Below are 23,649 nucleotides of genomic sequence, written 5' to 3' on the forward strand. Positions count from 1 at the left end.
AAGCCTTCAGAAATTGCTGCATCGGTTAATACAGATTAGTTTTCTCTTAGTAGATCGCCGAGAGATTGCTGCACCGGTTTAGGGACATAGCGGGCATCCATACATTTATATTTTAGACGTTTGTTTTTTTGTTTGTTTTTTGGGTTTATTTATACAGCAGGGTGGTCTTAAGGAACACTGGATGAATATCTGTATTACGCTAATATGTCAATATTGGAATCACGCTAATATGTTATGTTATAGACATGCACTAAGGGTTAAAATAAGTGAATTGGTGATTTGGGATTTCCTCCTACACAGATGTAGTCATGACACATTGACATTGGGAACTTTTTAGGTGAATATGGAGGACTGATCACTGGGCATGTAGGGTTAATTATTACACACAAATTGTCTTTACGCACGCTACACGTCTTTAGCCCGTTAATCTCATGATAAGTAGGAATAGACTTAAATGGGGGTCTCTAGATAGCTGAAAGGGTGTGAGATCCACTATGGGTGCTTCCATACCGGATAATAGGTCCTAAATCACATAGCTGGGAAGCACACAAGCGTGATTTTCTATACATTAGTAAGTCTCTATTATTTTATTATTCCCTAGGGGTGCAACGAGTGGTAGCTTTTATACTGAACATATAGGATGGACTGAGCTCCAGAGCAGGCCTGTCAACTGTGCTCATTATTTTCTGTGTAAACTTTTTGCAACATTGTTCAACACTGTGACAAATATAGTGACAAGTGAGAGTAAAAGTAGTATATTGAAACAATGTTACATTACATGATAATTTTAACAGTTAGTAAGTAATATTTCCTTATATAGAGATTATTAACTAATGCTATTTATATTTGTGCTATGCACTTTTTAATATATTTATTGAGATGTTAGTAGTGATATTTAAATTGGCAGTGATGTTCTGGTGATGTAATCAATACGTCTGTTTCTATTTGTATATATATATGTATCAACGAAAAAATAGCCGCACCAACAGGACTTTCGTGAAAAACAAATAGTGTTTTTATTCAACGTTTCAGCCCCGTACTCGGGCCGTCCTCAGGAAGTGAGGACGGCCCGAGTACGGGGCTGAAACGTTGAATAAAAACACTATTTGTTTTTCACGAAAGTCCTGTTGGTGCGGCTATTTTTTCGTTGATACATGTACTATGGACATAGGACCAGCACACAGGCATTGCTTCTTGTTATTGCTGTGCACCAGATATATATATATATATATATATATATATATATATATATATATATATATATATATATATATATATATATATATATATATATATATATATATATATATATATATATATATATATATATATATATATATATATATATATATATATATATATATACAAGTTTTCAAGTTGCATAAGAAATAAGGTTAAAGATCAATAGTACAATAGATACTTTTATAACATCCTGGTATTCGTCATAAAAGCCAAATTATTATTATTTTTTTTTTTTTTTGGTTGTGTGGGCTAGGACACATTATGAGTATGACTCCAGAACAGCTTCAGGCTTGGAGGTGGGAGCGAGAAATTGATGAAAGAAACCGTCCCTTATCTGATGAGGAATTGGATGCCATGTTTCCAGAAGGATATAAGGTAATTTTCTTTTTATAAAGGGAAAAAGAGGCAGGGCACAGTGCCAACCACACGTGTACATGCCACATTCTCCAGCTCTTCTGTGACATTTATTGCTTTATTCCCTGATATCATTCTTGAACAGATTTTTTTTGGGTAGTTAGACTATCAGCCTTACTGCCTTACCAGGGTAAGACCTTTAGTTGTGTGTTCAGGGTATTATTCTTTGATGTTTTACATCAGTTATTGTTTGATTAGAAACAAAGTGTGCCTATTGATACATGAGGCGAGGTTTTGAATTTTGCAGGTGATCTGTATGATGTACACTAATAAGCAGTGGTTCCAGCACAACTAATCATACACTAGCATCTGTTTACAAACAGATGTATGATCGGACTACCTAAACAATGTAGAATACAATTTAGAGTTGAAGAAAACCTCCAAGTAGGGTTAAACAGTCAAATCACCAATCATCCATATAATTGTTACCATCTGACTTCAGTGATCATGGACCGGGATTATTGTTTTCAGTATAATAAGCTGATCACCCATATCTGTGTATAGTCAGGTTAGATCTTACTAATAAATATCAATGATTCAGACGCCATATATATAGTGAATAAAGTACCCCCTCTTGTAAAATATAAGGATATTATAAGTCACCGAGGAGTTTCATGACCATATAAAAACACGAGGCCGAAAGGCCGAGTGTTTTTATACAGGTCATGGAACTCCGAGGTAACTTATAATATCCTTGTATCCGAGGTAACTTCTAATATCCTCATACTTGGGGGTACTTTATTTATTATAATACACAAGTTTCAATGAGTCATGTGACAGAAATTACATCAGAACTCACCGTTTATAACTGATGACATCAGAACTCACCGTTTATAAGGATATAATTTACAGGATATTCATGGCTTTTGTGTATTATATATGTCTTTACAGCACTGAACTATTATCCAACGTCATTGTAAAGAATATTGTCTTTATATGCTTAATACGTAGGGCTTTCTCACTGCTGCATTTCTGAGCAGTATCACTGCTTTGATGTTACAAGTCAGTAGAGGGGCAATTCCCAGGCTTTTGCTGCCCAGCTAAAAATTGTCATGGCCGCAAAATACTGGCAATTGCTTTAAGTAAAAGCAAAGATTCCACCCCAGTTGGGGGTTATTTATCAAAAATCGAGTTTGTGAAGTTTTTTTTTCCACCTCGAATAAACTCACGACTTGAATGTTTGTTTATTTAAAAAATGTATATCAGTCTTTACTGCACTGTACTATTATCCAACATCATTGTAAAGAATATTATAATGTGTTTATATGCTTAATATGTAGGGCTTTATCACTGCTGCATTTCTGAGCAGTATCATCTGTGATTGCTTTGATTTTACAAGTCAATAGAGGGACAATTCCCAGGCTTGTGCTGCCTAACTAAAAATCAGGGCAGTAAAATACTGGCAATTGCCCTAAGTAAAAGCAAAGACTGCACTTGGGGTTTATTTATAGGGATGCACCAAATCTACTATTTTGGAAGGATTCGGCCGAATTCCGAATCCTAATTTGCATATGCAAATAAGGGGTGGGAAGGGTAAAACATTTTTTACTTCATTGTTTTGTGACAAAAAGTCACACAATTTCCCTCCCCGCGCCTAATTTGCATATGCAAATTCGGATTCGGTTCAGCCAGACAGAAGAATTTGGCCAAATCCGAATCCTGGATTCGCTTCATCCCTAGTTATTTATCAAAGATTGAGTTTGTGAAGTTTTTTTTCCATCTCGAATAAACTCACGATTTGAATGTTTATTTATGAAATAAGTCGAATGTGAAAAAACTGGAATCAATGCAATCGGGTGGGGGGGGACTTGAATACTCTAATTGATGGAGCGAAAAAAGCTCAGATACCTCAAATTGATTGAGTTTTCAAGCGCAAACCCCCAGAAAAAAACGAGATAATCATGAAGGCTAAAAAAATCTTCAAATTGTAAAAGGGATCTCTGCCACTGACTTCTTCATGATGTCGTCAGGTTTTAGCTGGAGTATTTTTGGATTCAAGCTTTTTGCAGCTTCAGAGCTTAAAAAAATCTTGGGAAAAAAAAAATCAAATTTTTTTTTTTTTTTTTTTTCTATCCTGAAAAAATTGAGTTTTTATTGAAACTACCCTTGAAATTTACATTTTTCTAGTAAAACACAACTTGACCTTCAATAAATAACCCCATCGTTGTTTGTCTGGATTCTTTAATGTAGAACTGCAGAATATTTCTTGTATATGAAATAATGCTATTGCATTCTTATGTATACATCTGTTAGGCAAAGTGTACTCTAGTCCAGATACTGCTAGCAGGTTTCATTTCATTAAGCCACTTTTGTGTCTTTCAAACATATAACTGGTTGATTCCCACAGGAATGATCACACTGCCCAAATTATCCTAACCATCCTATGATAACCGATATGTTGGTGGTTGGACCAGATGCATCGTTCATTTTCATTATACAGCAGTCAAACATAAAAAAAAAAAAAACTGAGTTTATGATGCGTCAGCCCAGGATATATATGAACCATAGCACTTCTGGTAATGTTGGCACAATTAGCAGTTTCAGATATTTTGGGTTCAACAACCACTTCTGCGTCCAGTAAGAGTGTGGTTCCCACACCGCACATTCCAGGATTTGATTTATGCAAAAACATATATAAATTTAGACCTAGATTATCATGTTGATCAACTGCATTTTTTAGCCTTAGATGCTAATATATTCCAAGATCTACTGTGAATAACTGCATGGAAAAAGTAATTAACATTTTTCTTTTAATTCCTCAAAAAAATAAAAGGTCCTTCCTCCTCCTGCTGGATACGTACCAATTCGTACACCTGCCCGTAAATTAACTGCAACTCCAACACCATTAGGAGGTATGACTGGGTTCCACATGCCAACAGAGGATAGGACCATGAAAAGTGTTAGTGACCAACCTTCTGGCAATCTTCCATTCCTGAAACCTGATGATATTCAGTACTTCGACAAATTATTGGTGAGTCTGTGGTGCTATTTTACTTTTTCAAGAAAGCAAAGAACCTCCATGCTGTGTTTTTTTTTTTTTAAATTTTATGTCACAACAGGGAGGTAAACCCCTCCCTCACTTATCGATATACTGTCCTATTGACCTTTCTAGTTCTTGCAGATGTTGGTTTTCCTTGGCAACAACACTGCCTATGCATGTTGCTTTCCTTGCCCACTTTCTGATCTATGGCTTTTCCTCTTTTTTGCAACTTACACAAGTGTTATGAAATGAATGCAATGACCGTGAAATGAGCATAGGGCTTTTGAACAGCTTTGTCAACCCCTCCAAATGAACCCTAGTGCACATATACACATACAACATAATTATATATATATATATATATATATATATATATATATATATATATATATATATATATATATATATATATATATATATATATATATACGTACAAATATAAACTGTATATAACAGTACTTATATGAATTGTAGATTTTAGTGTCACAATAGCTTTTATTGCCAAAGGGATTAGAGAGTTGTATAGATGATTCAAGGGTGGGGGGCAGAGTTGTATTCCTTTTGGCATTACTATTGGATTTAAACTGAACTGCCACCCACCAATCATAAATATAGGGAAGGAATGCACAATACCTCTGAGAGCCCATCTCTCCTTGCCAGGTTGCCACACTGTGCCTCAGATGTTAACTGGAAGACATGGTACATCAACCCTTTTCCTGTGTGCAGTTGGATAAGGGGTTATAAAGGTAGGCTCCTGGCTGGTGAGTGAAATGCTGTAGGGATCCCCTTTTCTCAATGTGCCCAGTGGGTGTGGATATTGGTGTTAAGGGTTTCATGGGTTGTTGCTTTGGGGGAATTATGCATTGAGCCCATCTTCCCCATCTTTATCATGTTAATAATTCTGTGCCCAGGTATGTAACTTTTTTTTACCATACACACAAAGGTAGTTTCATCGGGACCCATTAAAAAATATTACCCTTTTTGTTTTCTCTCACACATAGTAAACCAATGACGCATTTCTGTTCCCCAAGTATAAAGGGATGGTAGTGTCACATAAAAGCCTTTGTTATTTAGACTGAGTGGCTTGTCAGAAGTTTCACCAAATGTTGCTTAATTTACTGATTGCCAAGTCAGATCTTAGTGTTCGTAGATACTTTAAAAGGGCTAGCATTCACACTGTCATTTAAATGGGCAGTATACCACCTTCTCAACATTATTTCATTGAATAGGCCTTGTGCTGAACATACTTTTTTTTTGTCTGTTTTATACACAAAAATTCAGCATTCATAGCTGTTGTAAACGCGTTTAAAAATCTCAGCTGTCAATCATATATTGCCTGCCCCTCCTCTATGCCATAGGCATAGAGGCGGCCAGGCAGTTACTTTTTCTTCATTCAGCACTTACTAGATGTCACTGCTCTACCCACATTCCCCCTGTCTCTTTACCATTTCATTGTGTAACCAGTACATGGGGATGGACATTGGGTCCCCCATTCTGGTGCACAAACAAGATTTTGAGATGATGCAAGGCGTGCCTTAATAACAGTGTCCACAAAATGGCTTCTTCCTGCTTGCTATAAATATTAATTCCCAGACCGAAGGAAACAATATTCAAATAATTTATATAGTGTAATTAAAGTTTATTTTGCTTATGGCTCAATCAATACATTTTTTATGGCTCAAGAAATGACAAAAACATAATTTTTTTTTCATATAGATTTGTCTATAAAACAGTAAAAAAAAACTACTTTCAGGAAAAGTCATATTCATTGAATGATTTAATGTGTAGACATTTTGAAGGCCTGAGTAAAGCTGAGACTATTTGTGGTGTAGATTTAATATGACAAAGCCCGAAACTTCCCAGTTACTTAAAACTTTCAGTAAAAAATTGTGCAGACTGCCTCACTGAACTTTACTGTATAAATAAATATAAAAATCGACCCTTCTGCTGTCCTTACCAGTATAAACAGGTGATCATGTTTGCTTTTGATAAATTTTGGTTTTATACATTCTCTTTTTCAGGTTGATGTTGATGAATCTACACTTAGTCCAGAAGAACAGAAAGAGAGAAAAATAATGAAATTATTGTTAAAAATAAAAAATGGTACACCGCCAATGAGGAAGGTAAGTGTTACATTTAGCAAACAGTTGGATATTTTTTATACACCTTTTTATACAACAATTGGTTTTAGTAAAATTATAAAAGCAAATTTATGAAAGGTTAGGTCTTTTTGCATTCTGTAAAGCTCACTCCGAAGATAATAGAAATGTGGAAAGTATAGTAAATGTGTTTCTAATTGAGCTTGATAATGTATTTGTAAATGAGCCAGATTATGAACATTTTTTGATTCATAGAAGAGTCCGGAAAAGTTTTTAAAATGTCAGTGATGCTAAATGTCAAAAATAATCAACCAAACATAAAACTAGTTTTCAAATGTAGTCTGATAACCGCTAATTTAGCCTCCCTCCAGCCCAATTATGTGTGCAACATGCATAAAGTAGATTTCAGGCCATAAATGTAACATGCACACAATATATTTCAGGCCATAAATGTAGGTGGGATGGGAGGAGAGCCTTAAACCTTAGCTTACCAACAATGTAGCAAGTGTTTTTGGCAGGCATTTTACCTGTACAAGATGCCAGCAGTTAAAGTTGAGTTTAATATTTGACAATTGGGATGTTTATATCCAACCTTTTTTTTTTTCTTTTTGTCTTTGTACAAGATTCCTTCCTTTTGTCCATACAGAACATATACAGTTTACAGCTTATCTAAATCATGTTTCACCCCCCCCCCCCCCCCATGGTGCATTTACATAAAGAAAGAGGATACACATAAAATGACAGGTGCAGGGAATAGTTAGTTATACAATATTATTGTGTTAAGGACTCTAATTGCTTGTGTGAAGAAGCTTTTGCAGGGCCTAACAGTTCTAGTTTGAATGCTGGGGAACCTTCTTCCAGATGGCAAGAAAGAAAACAGAGAATGTATTGTATTTGTATTGTAATCCTTAATGTGCACATCCTGTTCTACAAAAAAATGAATTGGCCTAGTATTTTTGAGGCATGATTTGATATAATTGTTCATATTATAAAAGTTAATGGAAGCTGTGATGGACAACAGTCATTAGGCAAACATATAACTACTATAAGTTTTCTAAAAGACTAGCAAACTTTCTGCTATTAATTTACTTGTGAATAAAGTTGTATTTTAAGTTTTAGTGTTATAACTTGGAATGTTAATGCATGTGCCTTGTGAAATTTCTTGCTATAAATTTTGAGGTCTTAAAGCTGTTATTACATGTCAGTTTTTTTTAATCTATTTATAATTTAGGCTGCCTTACGACAAATAACTGATAAAGCTCGTGAATTTGGAGCAGGTCCACTATTCAATCAGATCCTGCCTCTGTTGATGTCACCAACACTTGAAGATCAAGAAAGACACTTGCTTGTTAAAGTTATTGATAGAATTTTGTACAAACTTGATGATTTGGTCCGCCCCTATGTACATAAGGTATGATTTGTTTAACTGTGTTTGTATTTATTACTTATTTTCTGCTAGTACATTGTTTCTTGACTCCTGGGTTGTGAGCCATACTTGGTTATCATTTTAGATGTCGCAGGTCCTGTTGGGGGGAAAAAATTGTCTTCTTGTTTAGTCAGGAGGCATAGCTACGTAATTCAGTGCTTTCCGGATAACTGCTTTCTGGATAATGGATGCTATACCTGTAATCAAATAACAAAATTTTTATTTTTTTTTTTCAATCTGAAACACTTTTGCAGTCTCAATGTCAAAGGTGATAAATAAATATAAAGCTTTTTCGATGTAAAATAATAACCCCATATGTATACATGTGAATAACATTGGGCCATCAAACAGGAGCAATGCGTAAGGCCAGTTTTAGTTTAACTATTTGGGGCTGTGTCCAAGTCCACACCTTGAGCTTTGCAGAAGCAGTCAACAGCAATGCCAAACTGAAAATGCAATAACAGTTCAAATAAAGCATTGAAAGTACAATATTTTAATTGAAATGCACTAAATAACTTAATGTAGGTCATGCTTGACAATAAATGATTTTTTTAGGGCAAAAAAAAATGTAGAAAGACTTTGTGTACAGTTGACAGTGATCAGCAAAATCTCTTTAATAAATGCCAGGTTACTGATTAGAAAAGAATACTTTTATGTTTGGTTAATATACCTGTTATGTATTTATAAAGCCCTAGCCCTGTAGTGATATTTGCTTTTGAACAGAGGTTTATTTCTCTTCTCTAAACCTCTATAATTAAGTTCTTCTTGTTTCAGGTAGCAAAAGTTGTATGTAGTTTGTTTCATTTTATTAATGTTTATAAATGTATACCTTAAAGGAACAGTAACCTCAAAAATTAGTTTTTTAAAGTAATTAAGATATAATGTACTGCACTGGTGTGTTTGCTTCATAAAGCACTGCTTTGGTTTATATAAATAAGCTGCCGCACAGTGGTAGTTAGTTGGAAAAAGGAGAAAAGGCACGTCACAAAGCAGATCGGTACCTTTTAAGAAATTAAATTTAGAAGAACTGTATTAAATGTTTATCATGTTTGATGAATCAAGATGACCAGAGTCCCTGCAATGTGTTTATTGTATATTATTTGACTGAAATGAGTCATTAATTTTGATACTGTAATCTGTTCTTCCAGATTCTTGTTGTTATTGAACCACTTCTGATTGATGAAGACTATTACGCCAGAGTGGAAGGCAGAGAAATAATCTCTAATTTAGCCAAGGTAATTTTTTTTTTTCTCCTTTCATTTTACAAATGTTGTGTATCTACAGATACACGCTTCTGATATTATGTTAGCTAAAAACTGCAAAAAATGTATGCTGGAAGAGCAGAATAACATGGTGCCAGGTTGCGAGGGGGAGTGGGGCGACGGGGGGAAAAAACATCTTTCTCCCCCATACTAAGAGCAGATCGTCTACATCCTGCAGTTGGGGCACATTTTTTCATGGCTCAGTGGACGTTTTACAGGATAAACCTATTCTCCACAAAGTTCACACATCCGTTCCAAGACAAGTGATAAGGGTTGTATACAACGGAAAACCAACAAGCCCCATAACAAGCACTAGCTAGCTTCATTCACTGGGCAAATCTGCTTCAAACAAAACGTGTGTGCGCGCGCGTGTGTGTGCGCGCGTGTGTGTGTGTGTGCGCGCGTGTGTGTGTGTGTGCGCGCGTGTGTGTGTGCGCGCGTGTGTGTGTGCGCGCGTGTGTGTGCTGTGTGTGCGCGTGCGTAGAGCGACTACACCACCACAGTACATAAATCATCAGGAAGGAATGGACAGCAAAGCAGCACTACATAGTTAGTTAAATCGGGTTGAAAAAAAGTCAGTCCATCAAGTTCAACCCCTACAAATGAAAACCCAGCAACCATACACACAAGCCTCCCTTGGGTGCAAGGTGCTACACTCTGTGCTGAAGTAATGCGTCCACACCAACTTGGCTCATTTCCTCTGTACTGTTATGGGGCTGCTTTATGTCCCCATGTGTTGACCACGTTGGTCATGTCTGGGATAATTCCCTGGTTTACATGTTATGGTTGCTCTGTTATTTCTGTCAAAGGGCACACCTCCTTTATAATTATTCAAGTGTCCTGCCTCCTGGAGGGTGGAGTTTAACCCCATCCGTTTCCTGTGCCCCCCCCCATTAGATTTCATTTACAGATTTAACTGTGAGTATCAAAAAACCATGTTATTTGTGTTAAATACACATTTCTTCTGAATCTTAAATGTGAAAAAGTCAAAAGTTTGTACTTTTGCAGATTTGTATGGCATATTATTGTTAATATAATATGGATTTTTATCCTTTTAAAATTCACCTTTTTATAGGCTGCTGGATTAGCTACAATGATTTCAACGATGCGACCAGATATTGATAACATGGATGAATACGTCCGTAATACAACAGCTCGAGCATTTGCAGTTGTTGCCTCTGCACTTGGCATTCCATCTCTGCTTCCTTTTTTGAAAGCCGTATGCAAAAGCAAAAAGTCTTGGCAGGCTCGTCACACTGGAATTAAAATTGTGCAGCAAATTGCCATTCTGATGGGATGTGCTATTTTACCACATCTAAGGAGTTTGGTGGAAATTATTGAACATGGTAAGCATACCGGTTTAGTGGAATTTACATAATGCAAGTACACATATATATGCTTCTGTTATTGGGGGTGGGGCTAGATAAGCATGCATTGAATTATATAGTCATCCTGAATTAATAGGGTTATTCTGGCTTTTTCTGAAAGTACATGACCAGGCAAAATGACCTGAGATGGCTGCCTACACTCCAATATTATAAATTAAAAAAAGGAATGAAATTTTACATAGTAGAGTAAATTATTTGCAGTATAAATAGTGTCATTTAGAAATAAAAACTACACCATAAAAATTGACAGAATCCCTTTAAGGGTCTACATCCTTGATTAGTTAAGTTGGAAATATGTAGATGGTGAATAGTATCCATCAATGATATGTAGGGATGTGGTTTTAAAAACGTTGTGCTCTTAAAGGAACAGTGACATCCGCAAATGAAAGTGTTTTAAAGTGATACAAATATAATGCAGTGTTGCTCTGCACTGGTAAAACTGCTGTTGTTTATATAAATAGACTACTGTGTAGCATTGGGGGCAGCCATTCAAAGCAGAAAAGGCTCAAGTTACACAGCAGATAAACTCTGTTCCGCCATTGCTACACAGCAGCTTGTTTATATGAACTAGAGTAGTGTTTCTGAAGCAAACTTTACTGTTTAAAGGAATTGTTCAGTGTAAAAATAAAAACTGGGTAAATAGGCTGTGCAAAATAAAAAATGTTTCTAATATAGTTAGTTAGCCAAAAATGTAATGAATAAAGGCTGGAGTGATTTGATGTATAACAAGTCAGTCTGAACACTACTTCCTGCTTTTCAGCTCTCTTGGTTTACACTGACTGGTTGCCCTGGTTACCAGGCAGTAACCAATCAGAGACTTGAGGGGGGGCCACATGGGTCATTTCTGTTGCTTTTGAATCTGAGCTGAATGCTGAGGATCAATTACAAACTCACTGAACCATGTACCATGTGGCCCCTCTTCAAGTCGCTGACTAGCTCAGAGTTATAGAGCTGAAAAGCAGGAAGTTGGATTCTGGCTGTTTTATTAGACAGCTGTTCACTCCAGCCTTTATACGTTACATTTTTATCTTGCACAGCCTATCTATTTACCCAGTTTTTATTTTCACACTGAACTGTTCCTTTAATGCTTCCTAACCCCTTGATAAACCATGCATGTGCAACGCGTGTAGGGATGAACGACAACTGTATCTTTTGGCAACTTCTTTCTGATATTTATACAAAGTAGTTGTCTTTGCCCAGAAGTCTGAATGGGGGTGCATATTCGATAGTGTTCCAGGCTTGGGTCGTCTTTTATATATGATAACCAATGTGGTTTCAACAATATTTAAAATTTAACAATGTTTTTTTTTTTTTGTTTTTTTGTTTGTTTTTTTTTAAGACTGCATGTTTCTAAATACGTCCCTTGGCTAAAAAATGCCTCAATTTTTAGGAAAATAACTTGTTCACAGCAACAAGTGTTTTTTATCAATAATTATTTTGTGTTCCCTCTTATACTTGAAATGTGATTGCTGTTATCTGCAATTTATCTGAAGAATATTTTTCACCCCTACTACTGTATCTCTGTAATTGGTGTATGCAGCGTTTGTGGCACTAAACTTGTATTAATGGAATTAACTGCATTTTTCTATTTGTTTTCAGGTTTGGTTGATGAGCAACAGAAAGTCCGCACTATCAGTGCTTTGGCTATTGCTGCTTTGGCAGAGGCAGCTACTCCTTATGGTATTGAATCATTTGATTCCGTGCTGAAGCCCCTTTGGAAGGGAATTCGACAACACAGAGGAAAGGTACAGATATTTCTTTATTAAATTTAAACCAGAAGTGGTGTCAAAACACTGAGCATGTCTGATTATTATTTATTACTTAGGCAGGCCTTGAAGGAGAGCTAAACCCTATAAAATTAATATAGCCATAAATACCATATTTTATATATTGAATTTATTGCACCAGCATAAAGTTTCAGCTTCTCATTGCCAACAATGATCCAGACCTTAAAATTTGTCACAGGATGTCACCATCATCTAAAGTGTCTGCGACACTCACATGCTCAGTGGGCTCTGAGCAGCTGTTGAGAAGCTAAGCTTAGGGGTCGTTGAAAATTATCAAGCAGAAAATGAGGTTGGTCTGTAATATAACATGATGCTACAGGGCTGATTATTAAATTCTGATGCTAGTTGCACTGGTTTCTGTGCTGCCATGTAGTAATTATCTGTATTAATTACTAATCAGCCTTATATTGTGACATTTCTATTCTATGTGTACTGTATATTGTGAGTGTGCCCCTAAGCTCAGTAAGTGACAGCAGCACAGAGCATGTGCAGTGAATTGGCAGAAAAGAAGATGGGGAGCTACTGGGTCATCTTTAGAGGCACAAATCTTCCCTGCTAAATGGCTGTTGCCTTGGACTGGAACAGAAACCCAAAACATAATGTACAACATTTCTTTAGTGCTTTTTTTTGTTAAGCTTTAGTTCTCCTTTAAAATGTTTGCTTTTTAAACCCTTCCCTGACTACTAATTTGATGAGTTGAAAGCACTTCTGCAAAAGCACATAGCTGTGCAATGCATTTCCATGTAGCGTAACCTTTAACTCCAAAATATATGTGCTACATTTTTAACACTTTACTGCTGAGGATATTAAACGTCATTAGCAGGCTTAATACACCACATGCTATTTTATCTAAAGGTTATCTAGATGAATAAAAACCATTATCTTGTTTTTGTTTTTCCCCCTTCCAACAGGGTCTTGCCGCCTTCTTAAAAGCTATTGGCTATCTAATTCCACTTATGGATGCAGAATATGCAAACTACTACACTCGAGAAGTAATGTTAATTTTGATTAGAGAATTCCAGTCTCCTGATGAAGAAATGAAGAAAATCGTGTTAAAGGTAAGGAAGTGTAATTAAATCCCTCTGAGCTTTTCTATTAAAGGTACATTAAACAAATTGCATAAACTGTAGGCATTGGGCACAAAGATCTTTGCTTGATTGACTATACTATCAGAAGCTTAAATGGATACTGACTTTTTTTAATCAGTAGGGCTGCTGTGTGCATCCTTAGGTACAAGCATGTAGCAACCTGACTTAGCTCTGTAGTAACTTGAGCCCTGATAATGTGTGACGTTTATATGGTCCCAGTCCGACAGATTTTTGCAGGCCCAGCTTGATGATCCAATCTATTCACGACATGTAGGTTATATCCTCTGGTGATAAATTTGTTCTTAAAGTGTAGCCAGGTGGAGTGTTAATCTGGGAGCCTATGAACCTCATTGGTTTTCAAGAAATGTCTGAATTTCAGGATTTATTTGTAGAATTTGATTTTTAATTAGTGTTACTCTTAAATTCCAAATTAAATTCGAAATGGGACATCTACACACATACTTTATGAGCTCATATTTGAGATTTGTGATAAAAAAAAGCACACCAGCCCAGGATACGGTTTGCTGGTGCAGTATTAACGGTGTACTTTATTTCCCCTGGCTTTCTAGGTGAGTTGAGACGCAGTGCAGAACTTTGCCCAAGATTTCTGTGCTGCACACTCGACCACATTTCCAGGGCCCACCTGGAAATTAAAAAAAATGGAAATGCTTTGCTTAGCAACCATTACCCTGGGCCCGTGGCTAGCGGCAGCACCATACCTGCTACCTCAGGCTGTTCTTCAAAAACACACAATCCTGGGGTACTGTTTTCAGAGCATCACTCTGCACATGCACAGTACAGAAATCTTGTGGAAACATCTACTGTGCATCAACTTGTGTGGAAGTCTGGTAAAATGGAAATTCAGCAAACAGAACCCCTGGCTGGCGACTCCCTGGGAGAGTTGGTATAGAATCGCTAGTTGAAGCCAAACAAATTGGTACCTACAAGTGATTTTACAATTTTTTCCTTTAAAGAGGTTGTTCACCTTCCAAACACTTCTTTCAGTTCAATTGTTATCAGATTGATCACCAGAAATAGACCTTTTTCAGTTACCTTCCATCTTTTACTTTTTACAGTTTTCCCAAAATCTACATTTAAATGTTCCTGTCTCTGGTGTTTGAGTCTGGCAGCTCAATAATTCGGATGCAGACTCTAAACTGTTATAATTTTGCAACATTTAGTTGATATATTTCTCAGCAGTATCTCTGCAGTATTAGTAACTATTCAGGGATTCTGCCCAGCAGGGACAAAGATAAGAAATGGATCAACTAAATGTATCAATATAGTACGGTTAAAGAGTCGGCGACCCCCCCCCCCTTCCCAGAGCTGCTTTAGAAGGTGGAAAATTAAACTTTACACTTCAAAATTAGAAATACAGGCACGCATAAAAAATTAGAACGTTAATTGAAAGAAGTCTTTATTTCTGGTAAACTATCTGAAAACAACTGAACTGAAAAAAGTATTGGAAGGTGAACAGCCCTGTTAAGGACTGCATTGTTTTGTTCCTTAACACACACAAGCTGGTAGAGCTAAATGAATGTGGACATTCTTAACTGTAAGACCTTTAAGCTGTGATCTCACTAAAAATGATGACTTGCAGCTTTTCTGGTTTTATTTAAGGCAGCTGTTTTGGTTACTTGTTGGTTTCATTGACTGGATTTGCTCTATTTTGTTTGAATACAACCTACTATACTTCCAGCATCAAATAAACATTTTATTGTACACATACAGTGCAGAGGAAGAGCATCTAAAATGTTGTTATTATAGTAGTAAACACTTGTGTACCATTCATTGATGTCACTTGTCTGAACTTTATAATTTGATTCATAATGACTGTTGCCCCTGTCTAAGGTATGATTGTTTTTACAAATGTATGTTAGTGCACCCTCCACCAATACATTTTGATACACATGCTTTATTCTCAAATAAATCGGACCCATTTAATACCAATAAAGACTAGTTCAGCTTGTGTTTACTGAAAAACAACTTGCTCTTTAATGTTGTGTTTTCCTTTCAGGTGGTTAAACAGTGTTGTGGGACAGATGGAGTTGAAGCAAATTATATCAAGACAGAAATTCTCCCACCATTTTTTAAACATTTCTGGCAGCATCGAATGGCTTTGGATAGAAGAAACTACAGACAGGTACACAAAGGTTTTAACCCTGTTACTAGTTTCTGTGTAGTGTGCTAATAACATATGAGGGTGGACTAAAGTGGAAACCCCAAGGATGTTACTGCTGATGTGATGTCCTGGCCCCAATCATCATGTTGGCCAAAAAAAAAAAAAAATGGTGTCTGCTGATTATGTGCTATAGAATGCAAGCAGGGTTATCCAACATTGAATTCTTCATGTATTTTCGTGCATATAGCAATACAAAAATGTATTTCAACAATAGTTTGGTATAAAGAGCATATGCTAGACACAGTCCTGCTATTATATAATCATACTTGTTGCTGAATTTTCAATATCTTAAGTCATCCATGACAATTTGGTTGTGGCTGTTTACTTGCTTGGCTTTTAGTCATATTAAGCATTTCAAATCTTTTTTCTCTAAGTCATCTTGGGGGACACAGGGACAATGGGGTATAGCTGGTACATCCAGGAGGGCAGGACACAACAATAGGAAAAACTTAGCCCCTCCTCTACTGGCTATACCCCCAGCAGGCGGAGCTTAGATCAGTTTTTGTTGTGTCCTCAGGAGGATAGGACGTCCGAATTGTACTCTGTTTATTATTTTCAATTTTGTCAGTTGCTTGACACCAGGGAATGCCCAGACCCTCTACACTGAGCAGAGGCTACCCATAGGCATTCCCCAACGTGGGACCTGACTCCGGGGCCATTAATTTGCCATCCAGTCTCATAATAGTCTCCCCTTTTTTAGGTGGAAACTGACTGGCCGGAGGGCAGAGGAGAAAGCGCAGGACTCTGTGAGTATATCGTGCTGTCCTACTCTCCTCTCTTCTATCTCTCTCTCTGCATATTAGAGGTGAGATCTGTCTCCTAAGGAAGCACCAAAAAGACGAGCGCTGTTCAGCCACGGCGCTGCCAGAAAGGAAGTGAGACTAGCTGTGAGCAGGGCTCCCACACCCCTCCTTCATGTTCCCCTCCCTCCTCCTATAGGGAACGGAGCTGAAGGGGCAGCGCTGTAATAATGTAAATGCGCACCTGTGTGTGGGGAGTGTCAGCTGTTTTAAACAAAGGGCGGCCATAGCCGCAATGGCAGAAGCCTCCCTGGTGCGCAGGAACGATCCGCGCTAGTTTGGCGCGTCTTCCTCTAGGTCTCGCGTGATCTGAACGCTCCTTCAGTTCACGGCGGCCATTTTGTTTCACCGCACCGGAGCTGGGGGCAAGAGACAGTGCGCATACTATAGCGCAACAACAGCGCAATAAGAGCGCCTTTGGGGGAAGCGTTTTTCAGCTTCTAGACCTCTGCAGCCTCCTTCATATTGAGACAGCAGCAGACACAGGAGACAGCTGCGGGAGACACCATAGCAGCCTGCCTTCGCTGCCAGTCCCCAGGGAAAGACTCCTCTGCTGGGTTTACCACAGCACGGTTTGAGCTAAGATATTCATTGCTGTATATTATATATTATATATATTGCATATAATACTCTGTAGTGTATCTGCTACTAAAATGTCTGAGGGACCTAGTGACAAGCCTTTTTCTAGGGGGGCACCTTCTGCCCAAGTCAGATATTTAGCTTGTGCCACATGCCGCAAACGTTTGCCCTCTGGGCATAAAGAACCTTTATGTGCTAAGTGTAAGCCACCTGTGGTTGGTCCTGGATCTCCAGAACCTGTTCCTCCCCAAGTAGACCAGGGGGGCCAAGGGGAACCAGCATCTCGAGTCTCCGCCTCACCTCCAAGGCCATCTCATATACAACCATCTACTCCAGAGTGGGCAGCGCAGTTAGCTTCTGGGATACCTAAGTTAGCACAGTCTCTGGACAAGTTGCTTTCCCGTCTAGACAAGCCAAAGGGGAGAGTTTCAAAGCGTAGAGCTCCTTCTCCATCTGATGAAGAGAGCGATTCTCCTTCCAGATGTTTTTCGCCATTCCTACCTGATTCTGGAGATGAATTCGGGCAATCAGACGGCGAACTCTTATCAGACTCAGAAAGGGAGGATGAGGATTCGCGCAGGAATTCCTCAGAGTCTGTGGATGCACTCATTACCTCTGTACTTGAAACTCTTCATTTTCAGGACCCAGGGGCATCATCTGACACAGCAAAGAGCCTGTTTAAACGTCATAGTAAGACTTCACCTGTTTTTCCTGCACATGCTCAACTTGATCAGATCATACAGCAGGAATGGGATACTCCGGAGAGACGTTTTCAAACAAATAGAAAATTTCAAAGACTCTATCCGTTTCCCAAGGAGCTTACAGAGAGGTGGTCAATGCCACCTTCAGTGGATCCGCCGGTATCTCGGCTCTCTAAGAACACCGCACTTCCTGTCCCGGATGCTTCGTCTTTCAGGGATTCGATGGATAAGAAACTCGAAAGTCTTCTACGCTCTGTGTTCTCTGCTTCAGGCACTTCACTACGACCTGTCCTAGCCATGGCATGGGTCAGCAGAGCAGTCCAGTCCTGGTCAGACTCCCTAATTACTGCCATTGATGCTGGGACACCCCGCCATGAGCTTTCCCAATATGCTTCCCAGATTAAGGAAGCAAATGACTACATTTGTGAGGCTTCACTAGATGCACTTCAAGTCATCAGCAGATCATCGGCACTCTCTGTGGCAGCCCGCAGATCACTTTGGATGAAGCTCTGGTCGGCAGACCTTTCCTCAAAGAAGTCTCTAACCTCCATTCCCTTTAAGGGAAAACTTCTGTTCGGTCCTGACCTGGACAAAATTATCAGCCAAGCAACAGGGGGCAAGAGCACCCTACTACCACAGCCTAAAGCTCGGCCCTCCTTCCGCAGGGGAAAATTTTTTCGTGGCTCCCAAGCCAAGCACACGAGATCTTCTCCACCTCGATCATCCTTTGCAAACAGAGGACGTTTTAGCGGAAAACAGAGATCCTCCTGGCAAAATAAGAAACACATCCCTAAGGCTGGGGACAAGACTGCCTCAGCATGACTACGTCTGCACTTCGGCAGTCACCGGTCCGATAGGGGGCAGGCTCGGCAAATTTTCCAAGGCATGGACCACACTCATACAAGACTCATGGGTTCACGAGGTAGTAACCCAGGGCTACCATCTAGAATTTGCCTCAAGCCCCCCCCATCGTTTCTTCATGTCCAGACTGCCACAGAACCCAGACAAGAAGACAGCCTTTCTCAGCGCAATATCAGCCCTTTCGAAAGAGCAAGTCATCATTCCCGTACCGGTCACAGAACTTTTCAAGGGCTACTATTCGAACCTCTTTGTAGTGCCCAAGAAGGACGGATTGGTAAGACCAATTTTAGATCTCAAGGAATTAAACAAATTTCTTCGTTATCGAAGATTCAAGATGGAGTCTCTCAGATCTGTCATCGCGGCGATGTCCCCAGGACAATTCCTGATTTCTCTAGACATAAAGGATGCCTACCTTCATGTTCCCATTTTCCCACCGCATCAGAAATATTTGAGATTTGCCTTCCAAAATTGCCACTATCAGTTCACAAGCCTTCCCTTCGGGCTAATGTCCGCTCCGAGGGTCTTCACAAAGATCATGGCAGCAGCAACTGCAGTGATTCGCAATGCCGGAGTTTCCATCACACCCTACCTGGACGACCTGCTAATCAAAGCACCCTCCTCCTCGGAAGCTCAGAGATCTCTCCAAACTTCCAGGGACAAGCTCCAGGAGCTAGGCTGGGTCTTAAATCTAGAAAAGTCTTCCCTAACGCCCAGCCAATCCATGGTTTTCCTCGGCATGCAATTCAACACACAAACACAGAGAATTTATCTACCTCAAGAAAAGGTCTGTCATCTCCAAGCCTTAGTAAGGTCGCTCCTTCAGAAGCCTCAACACTCAGTCAAGTTCTGCATGAGGGTGTTAGGGGTCATGGTATCCGCCATAGAAGCAGTACCTTTCGCCCAATTCCATCTACGGGAACTCCAGTGGAATATTCTGAGGTCTTGGAAGAGGAAATCCCTCCTTCAAGAGATTCGACTTTCCAACAAGACAAGAGCGTCTCTCCTCTGGTGGTTGGACCACACACATCTGTCCCTGGGCAGACCTATGGGAGAACCGACATGGCGCATACTCACGACGGATGCGAGTCTATTCGGATGGGGAGCAGTCTTCGAGGGTCTCTCGGCTCAGGGTCAGTGGAACTCACGGGAAGTGAGACTACAAATCAACTTGCTCGAGATTCGTGCAATCCGCCTAGCCCTAATCCATTGGCAACAGATCATACAAGGTCAGGCCGTAAAGATACAGTCCGACAACGCTACAGCGGTGGCCTATATCAACCACCAGGGGGGCACAAGAAGCAGAGGTGCACTAGACGAAGTCAATCTCATTTTCAAGTGGGCCGAGGCTCATCAGACCCATCTGTCAGCCATTTACATCCCAGGACTGCTAAACTGGGAAGCGGACTATCTAAGCAGACAATCCCTAGACCCAGGGGAGTGGTCATTGAAGGACGAGATCTTCCAGGAGATAATACGGAGGTGGGGCATCCCAGAGGTGGATCTAATGGCGACCAGGCACAACCGAAAGGTCCCAGCGTTCATAGCTCGATACAGAGATCCACTAGCCATAACAGCAGACGCTCTGACAGCCAAATGGCAGTTCCATCTGGCCTATGCATTTCCTCCCTTACCTCTCGTACCCAGGACTCTCAGGAAACTTCAGCGAGAGCAGACCACTCTCATCCTCATAGCACCGAGGTGGCCGAGACGCTCCTGGTACACAGACCTTCTCAGCATGTCCGTGGCAGAGCCTTGGACCCTACCTCAAGTCCCGGATCTTCTAATGCAAGGTCCAATCCGCCACCCAAACCCAACCAATCTAAATTTGACGGCATGGCTCTTGAAACCAAGATTCTGATCCAGAAGGGGTTTTCCCAGGCAGTAGCTAACACCATGTGCGCGGCCAGAAAGCCTGTCTCGGCAAAGACCTACCATAGAGTCTGGTCTACCTACCACCAATGGTGTGTACGTCACAAGATGCAGTTCAAACGGTTCTGTATTCCGAACATTCTGGAGTTCCTGCAAGAGGGTCTTTCCATGGGGCTATCCCTTGGCTCTCTTAAATCACAAGTCTCCGCCTTATCTGTCCTTTTTCAAGAACGGATTGCTCTTTTGCCGGACGTCAAGACCTTTATGCAGGGAGTATCACATTTGGCTCCTCCAGTTCGTGCACCAGCTCCTCTATGGGATCTCACCTTAGTCTTACGGGCTCTTCAAGACCCTCCTTTCGAGCCACTAGGATCTGTACCGCTTCTCTGGCTTACCTGGAAAACTGTCTTCCTTCTGGCCATTGCCTCTGCGAGACGTGTTTCAGAGCTCAGTGCACTGTCATGCAAACCTCCCTTCCTCGTTTTTCACCACGATAGAGCAGTCCTACGCACCATTCCATCTTTTTTGCCTAAGGTAGTATCTGATTTTCACCTAAACCAGGAAATTACAATACCGACCTTCTGCCCTTCACCTTCCAACCCTAAGGAGAAGGCTCTACATACACTGGATCCTGTTAGAGCTCTAAAGTTTTATCTACACAGAGTCCAGGATTTTCGCAAAGTGGATTCCTTACTTGTCATTCCTTCAGGCCCCCACCAAGGAGGGGCGGCCACAAAATCATCCATTTCACGCTGGATCAAGCAAGCGATTCATCGAGCCTACGTGGCACGTGGAAGAACGCCACCAGCTAGACTCACAGCCCACTCTACTAGGGGAATGAGTACGTCCTGGGCGTTCAGGAACCAAGCATCAGCAGAGCAGCTGTGCAAGGCAGCTACGTGGACCTCTGTCCACTCCTTTTCAAAGTTTTACCATTTCGATACCCTTGCGGCTTCTGACACTCGCTTTGGCAGAAGAGTGCTTCAAGCCGCTGTGGTTACTTCCACCTAGGCCTCACTCTCCCTCCCGGAGATTTAAGGGGACAGCTTTGGTACGTCCCCATTGTCCCTGTGTCCCCCAAGATGACTTAGAGAAAAGGAGATTTTGTGTACTCACCGTTAAATCTTTTTCTCTTTGGTCACTTGGGGGACACAGGGCTTCCCTCCCTAGACTGAGGCCCTCATTTTTTCCGTCAGACATGTTATGTTTAATTCTAAGTTGTACGGTTAATAAAAATTTTTCCTGTTGACTTTGGAACAAACTGATCTAAGCTCCGCCTGCTGGGGGTATAGCCAGTAGAGGAGGGGCTAAGTTTTTCCTATTGTTGTGTCCTGCCCTCCTGGATGTACCAGCTATACCCCATTGTCCCTGTGTCCCCCAAGTGACCAAAGAGAAAAAGATTTAACGGTGAGTACACAAAATCTCCTTTTTTTTTTTTTTTTTTTTTACCCAAATACTATGACGTGTGGGTAGTAGCAAACAAACATTCCTTACAGTTTTAAAAGAAAGCAGATTTCTAGTCTATAAAATGAATCACCCTGATTTATTATTAGTCACGAAACTCCCATACATTATGAAGGATAGCTTCTCCAGTCTGAAAGGGGATCTATCGCGAAAATAAAAACTTTATATAAGCTTCATCTTTAGAAATAAGAAAATTTCTAAATATAAGCAATTAAAAATTCTGTACCATAATCAAGTTACTTTTCAATCTCCCCCTCTGAGCAACCTGTCTCTCTTCATTCTATCTTCATGCAGTAGGTGGAGTCAGTTTTTGATTCACATTTAGGTCTTCTAGAACCTTCGGGGGGGGGGGGTTGCACCCTTAACCTAGGTGCTCACTCTATATAATAATAAGTAACCGGCTCTTATGGAAATCCTGTTTCTCTGTGTGCAGGGGGTTTGCCAGGGTCTGTTATTATTTTATCTTTTGTTATGTGCTGGAGTCGGTTATTTTGAGTTATTCTGCTAAGAAAAGGAGCCCCCTAAAAGACATATTAGACCTACCTGTCAATTAAAAGTTAAGGTTGAATAATTAAGTCGCCTATTAAAATTCTGGTCACAATAATATCATATTGTATCTTGTTGCTTTTGTAACCTGGAGATGGCTTTATACTCTGATAAAGTGAAGCTCTCTTATTAAATTAGATGGCAAGCTTTAAAACTAAAACCTCTGTAACATGCCCCTAGCCTCCTCTCCTGAAACTCTGCCTTATGAACTTTTAAATTGCTACCATTGTGGTGCAGTATAAATCCCAGCTGTTTTGCACCATATTCAGCTATCTGCGCCACTTCCTCTCCACCACTGTAGTGATACTGCGGAGGTATAACAATTTGACAACACAGCGTATTTTTTTTTTTTTTTTTTTTTTTTTACAAATGAATGCTTTATTAGTACAGACCTCAATATTGCCTGAACGCTGCTGCGATTTGGCTGTCCCCTGCTTCTCCGCTTGCTTGCCTGCTGAAAAAAAGCTCTAGGCAACTGGGAAGCTTTAATCTTATTGGTGCATAAGAGAATGCAGATGGGCAGAGAGGTCATAGATCACGTTTGGGTTGGTCATGTGACCCGAACTTCATCATTTAACTGGGAAGTAAGAAGAATACTGTGCGTTTGTGCAGCGCGCAACTGACAATAACTGCGAATGCATGTGCCCTGAGTAGATGGATATTTGTACTGCAGCAGGGATATTTTTTTTCAGAACAGCCTGGCACTTATTTTAAAAACAATTAAAGCTCCAGAATTACTGAAACTGCATGATGAAATGACTGCTGGTAAGTATATATACACGTAATGGGCAATAATTATAGCTTGATGTAATTTTAGCTTTTCCTTCTCCTTTAAAACATGTAGTTACTAGCACAGACTAACAAATAAGTAGCTGTGCACTAAGTTGCATGTTACAAATTTGAGTACTGCTCAACACTATCAAATATATATAGCTTTTTTATTTATTTATTTTTATTATTG

At 39.7% G+C, this 23,649-nt stretch overlaps 1 protein-coding gene across 2 annotated transcripts in view; it reads left to right on the top strand.

Moving 5' to 3' along the window:
• Positions 1 to 23,649, top strand: part of sf3b1.L (splicing factor 3b subunit 1 L homeolog) — a 46,341-nt gene that overhangs the window by 15,339 nt on the left and 7,353 nt on the right. The window contains exons 9-17 of one of the 2 annotated variants that reach the window (XM_018236248.2): positions 1,496 to 1,617; positions 4,430 to 4,627; positions 6,658 to 6,759; positions 7,967 to 8,146; positions 9,310 to 9,396; positions 10,499 to 10,769; positions 12,411 to 12,556; positions 13,510 to 13,656; positions 15,704 to 15,829. In XM_018236248.2, coding sequence (XP_018091737.1) covers positions 1,496 to 1,617; positions 4,430 to 4,627; positions 6,658 to 6,759; positions 7,967 to 8,146; positions 9,310 to 9,396; positions 10,499 to 10,769; positions 12,411 to 12,556; positions 13,510 to 13,656; positions 15,704 to 15,829 — 1,379 coding nt within the window. Of the gene's footprint in view, positions 1 to 1,495; positions 1,618 to 4,429; positions 4,628 to 5,296; positions 5,383 to 6,657; positions 6,760 to 7,966; positions 8,147 to 9,309; positions 9,397 to 10,498; positions 10,770 to 12,410; positions 12,557 to 13,509; positions 13,657 to 15,703; positions 15,830 to 23,649 lie in introns of those variants that run through there. The other variant, XR_001933188.2, reaches the window with a different exon arrangement.

This window comes from Xenopus laevis, chromosome 9_10L (assembly GCF_017654675.1).
Source record: "Xenopus laevis strain J_2021 chromosome 9_10L, Xenopus_laevis_v10.1, whole genome shotgun sequence".
In the NCBI taxonomy this organism is placed as follows: domain Eukaryota; kingdom Metazoa; phylum Chordata; class Amphibia; order Anura; family Pipidae; genus Xenopus; species Xenopus laevis.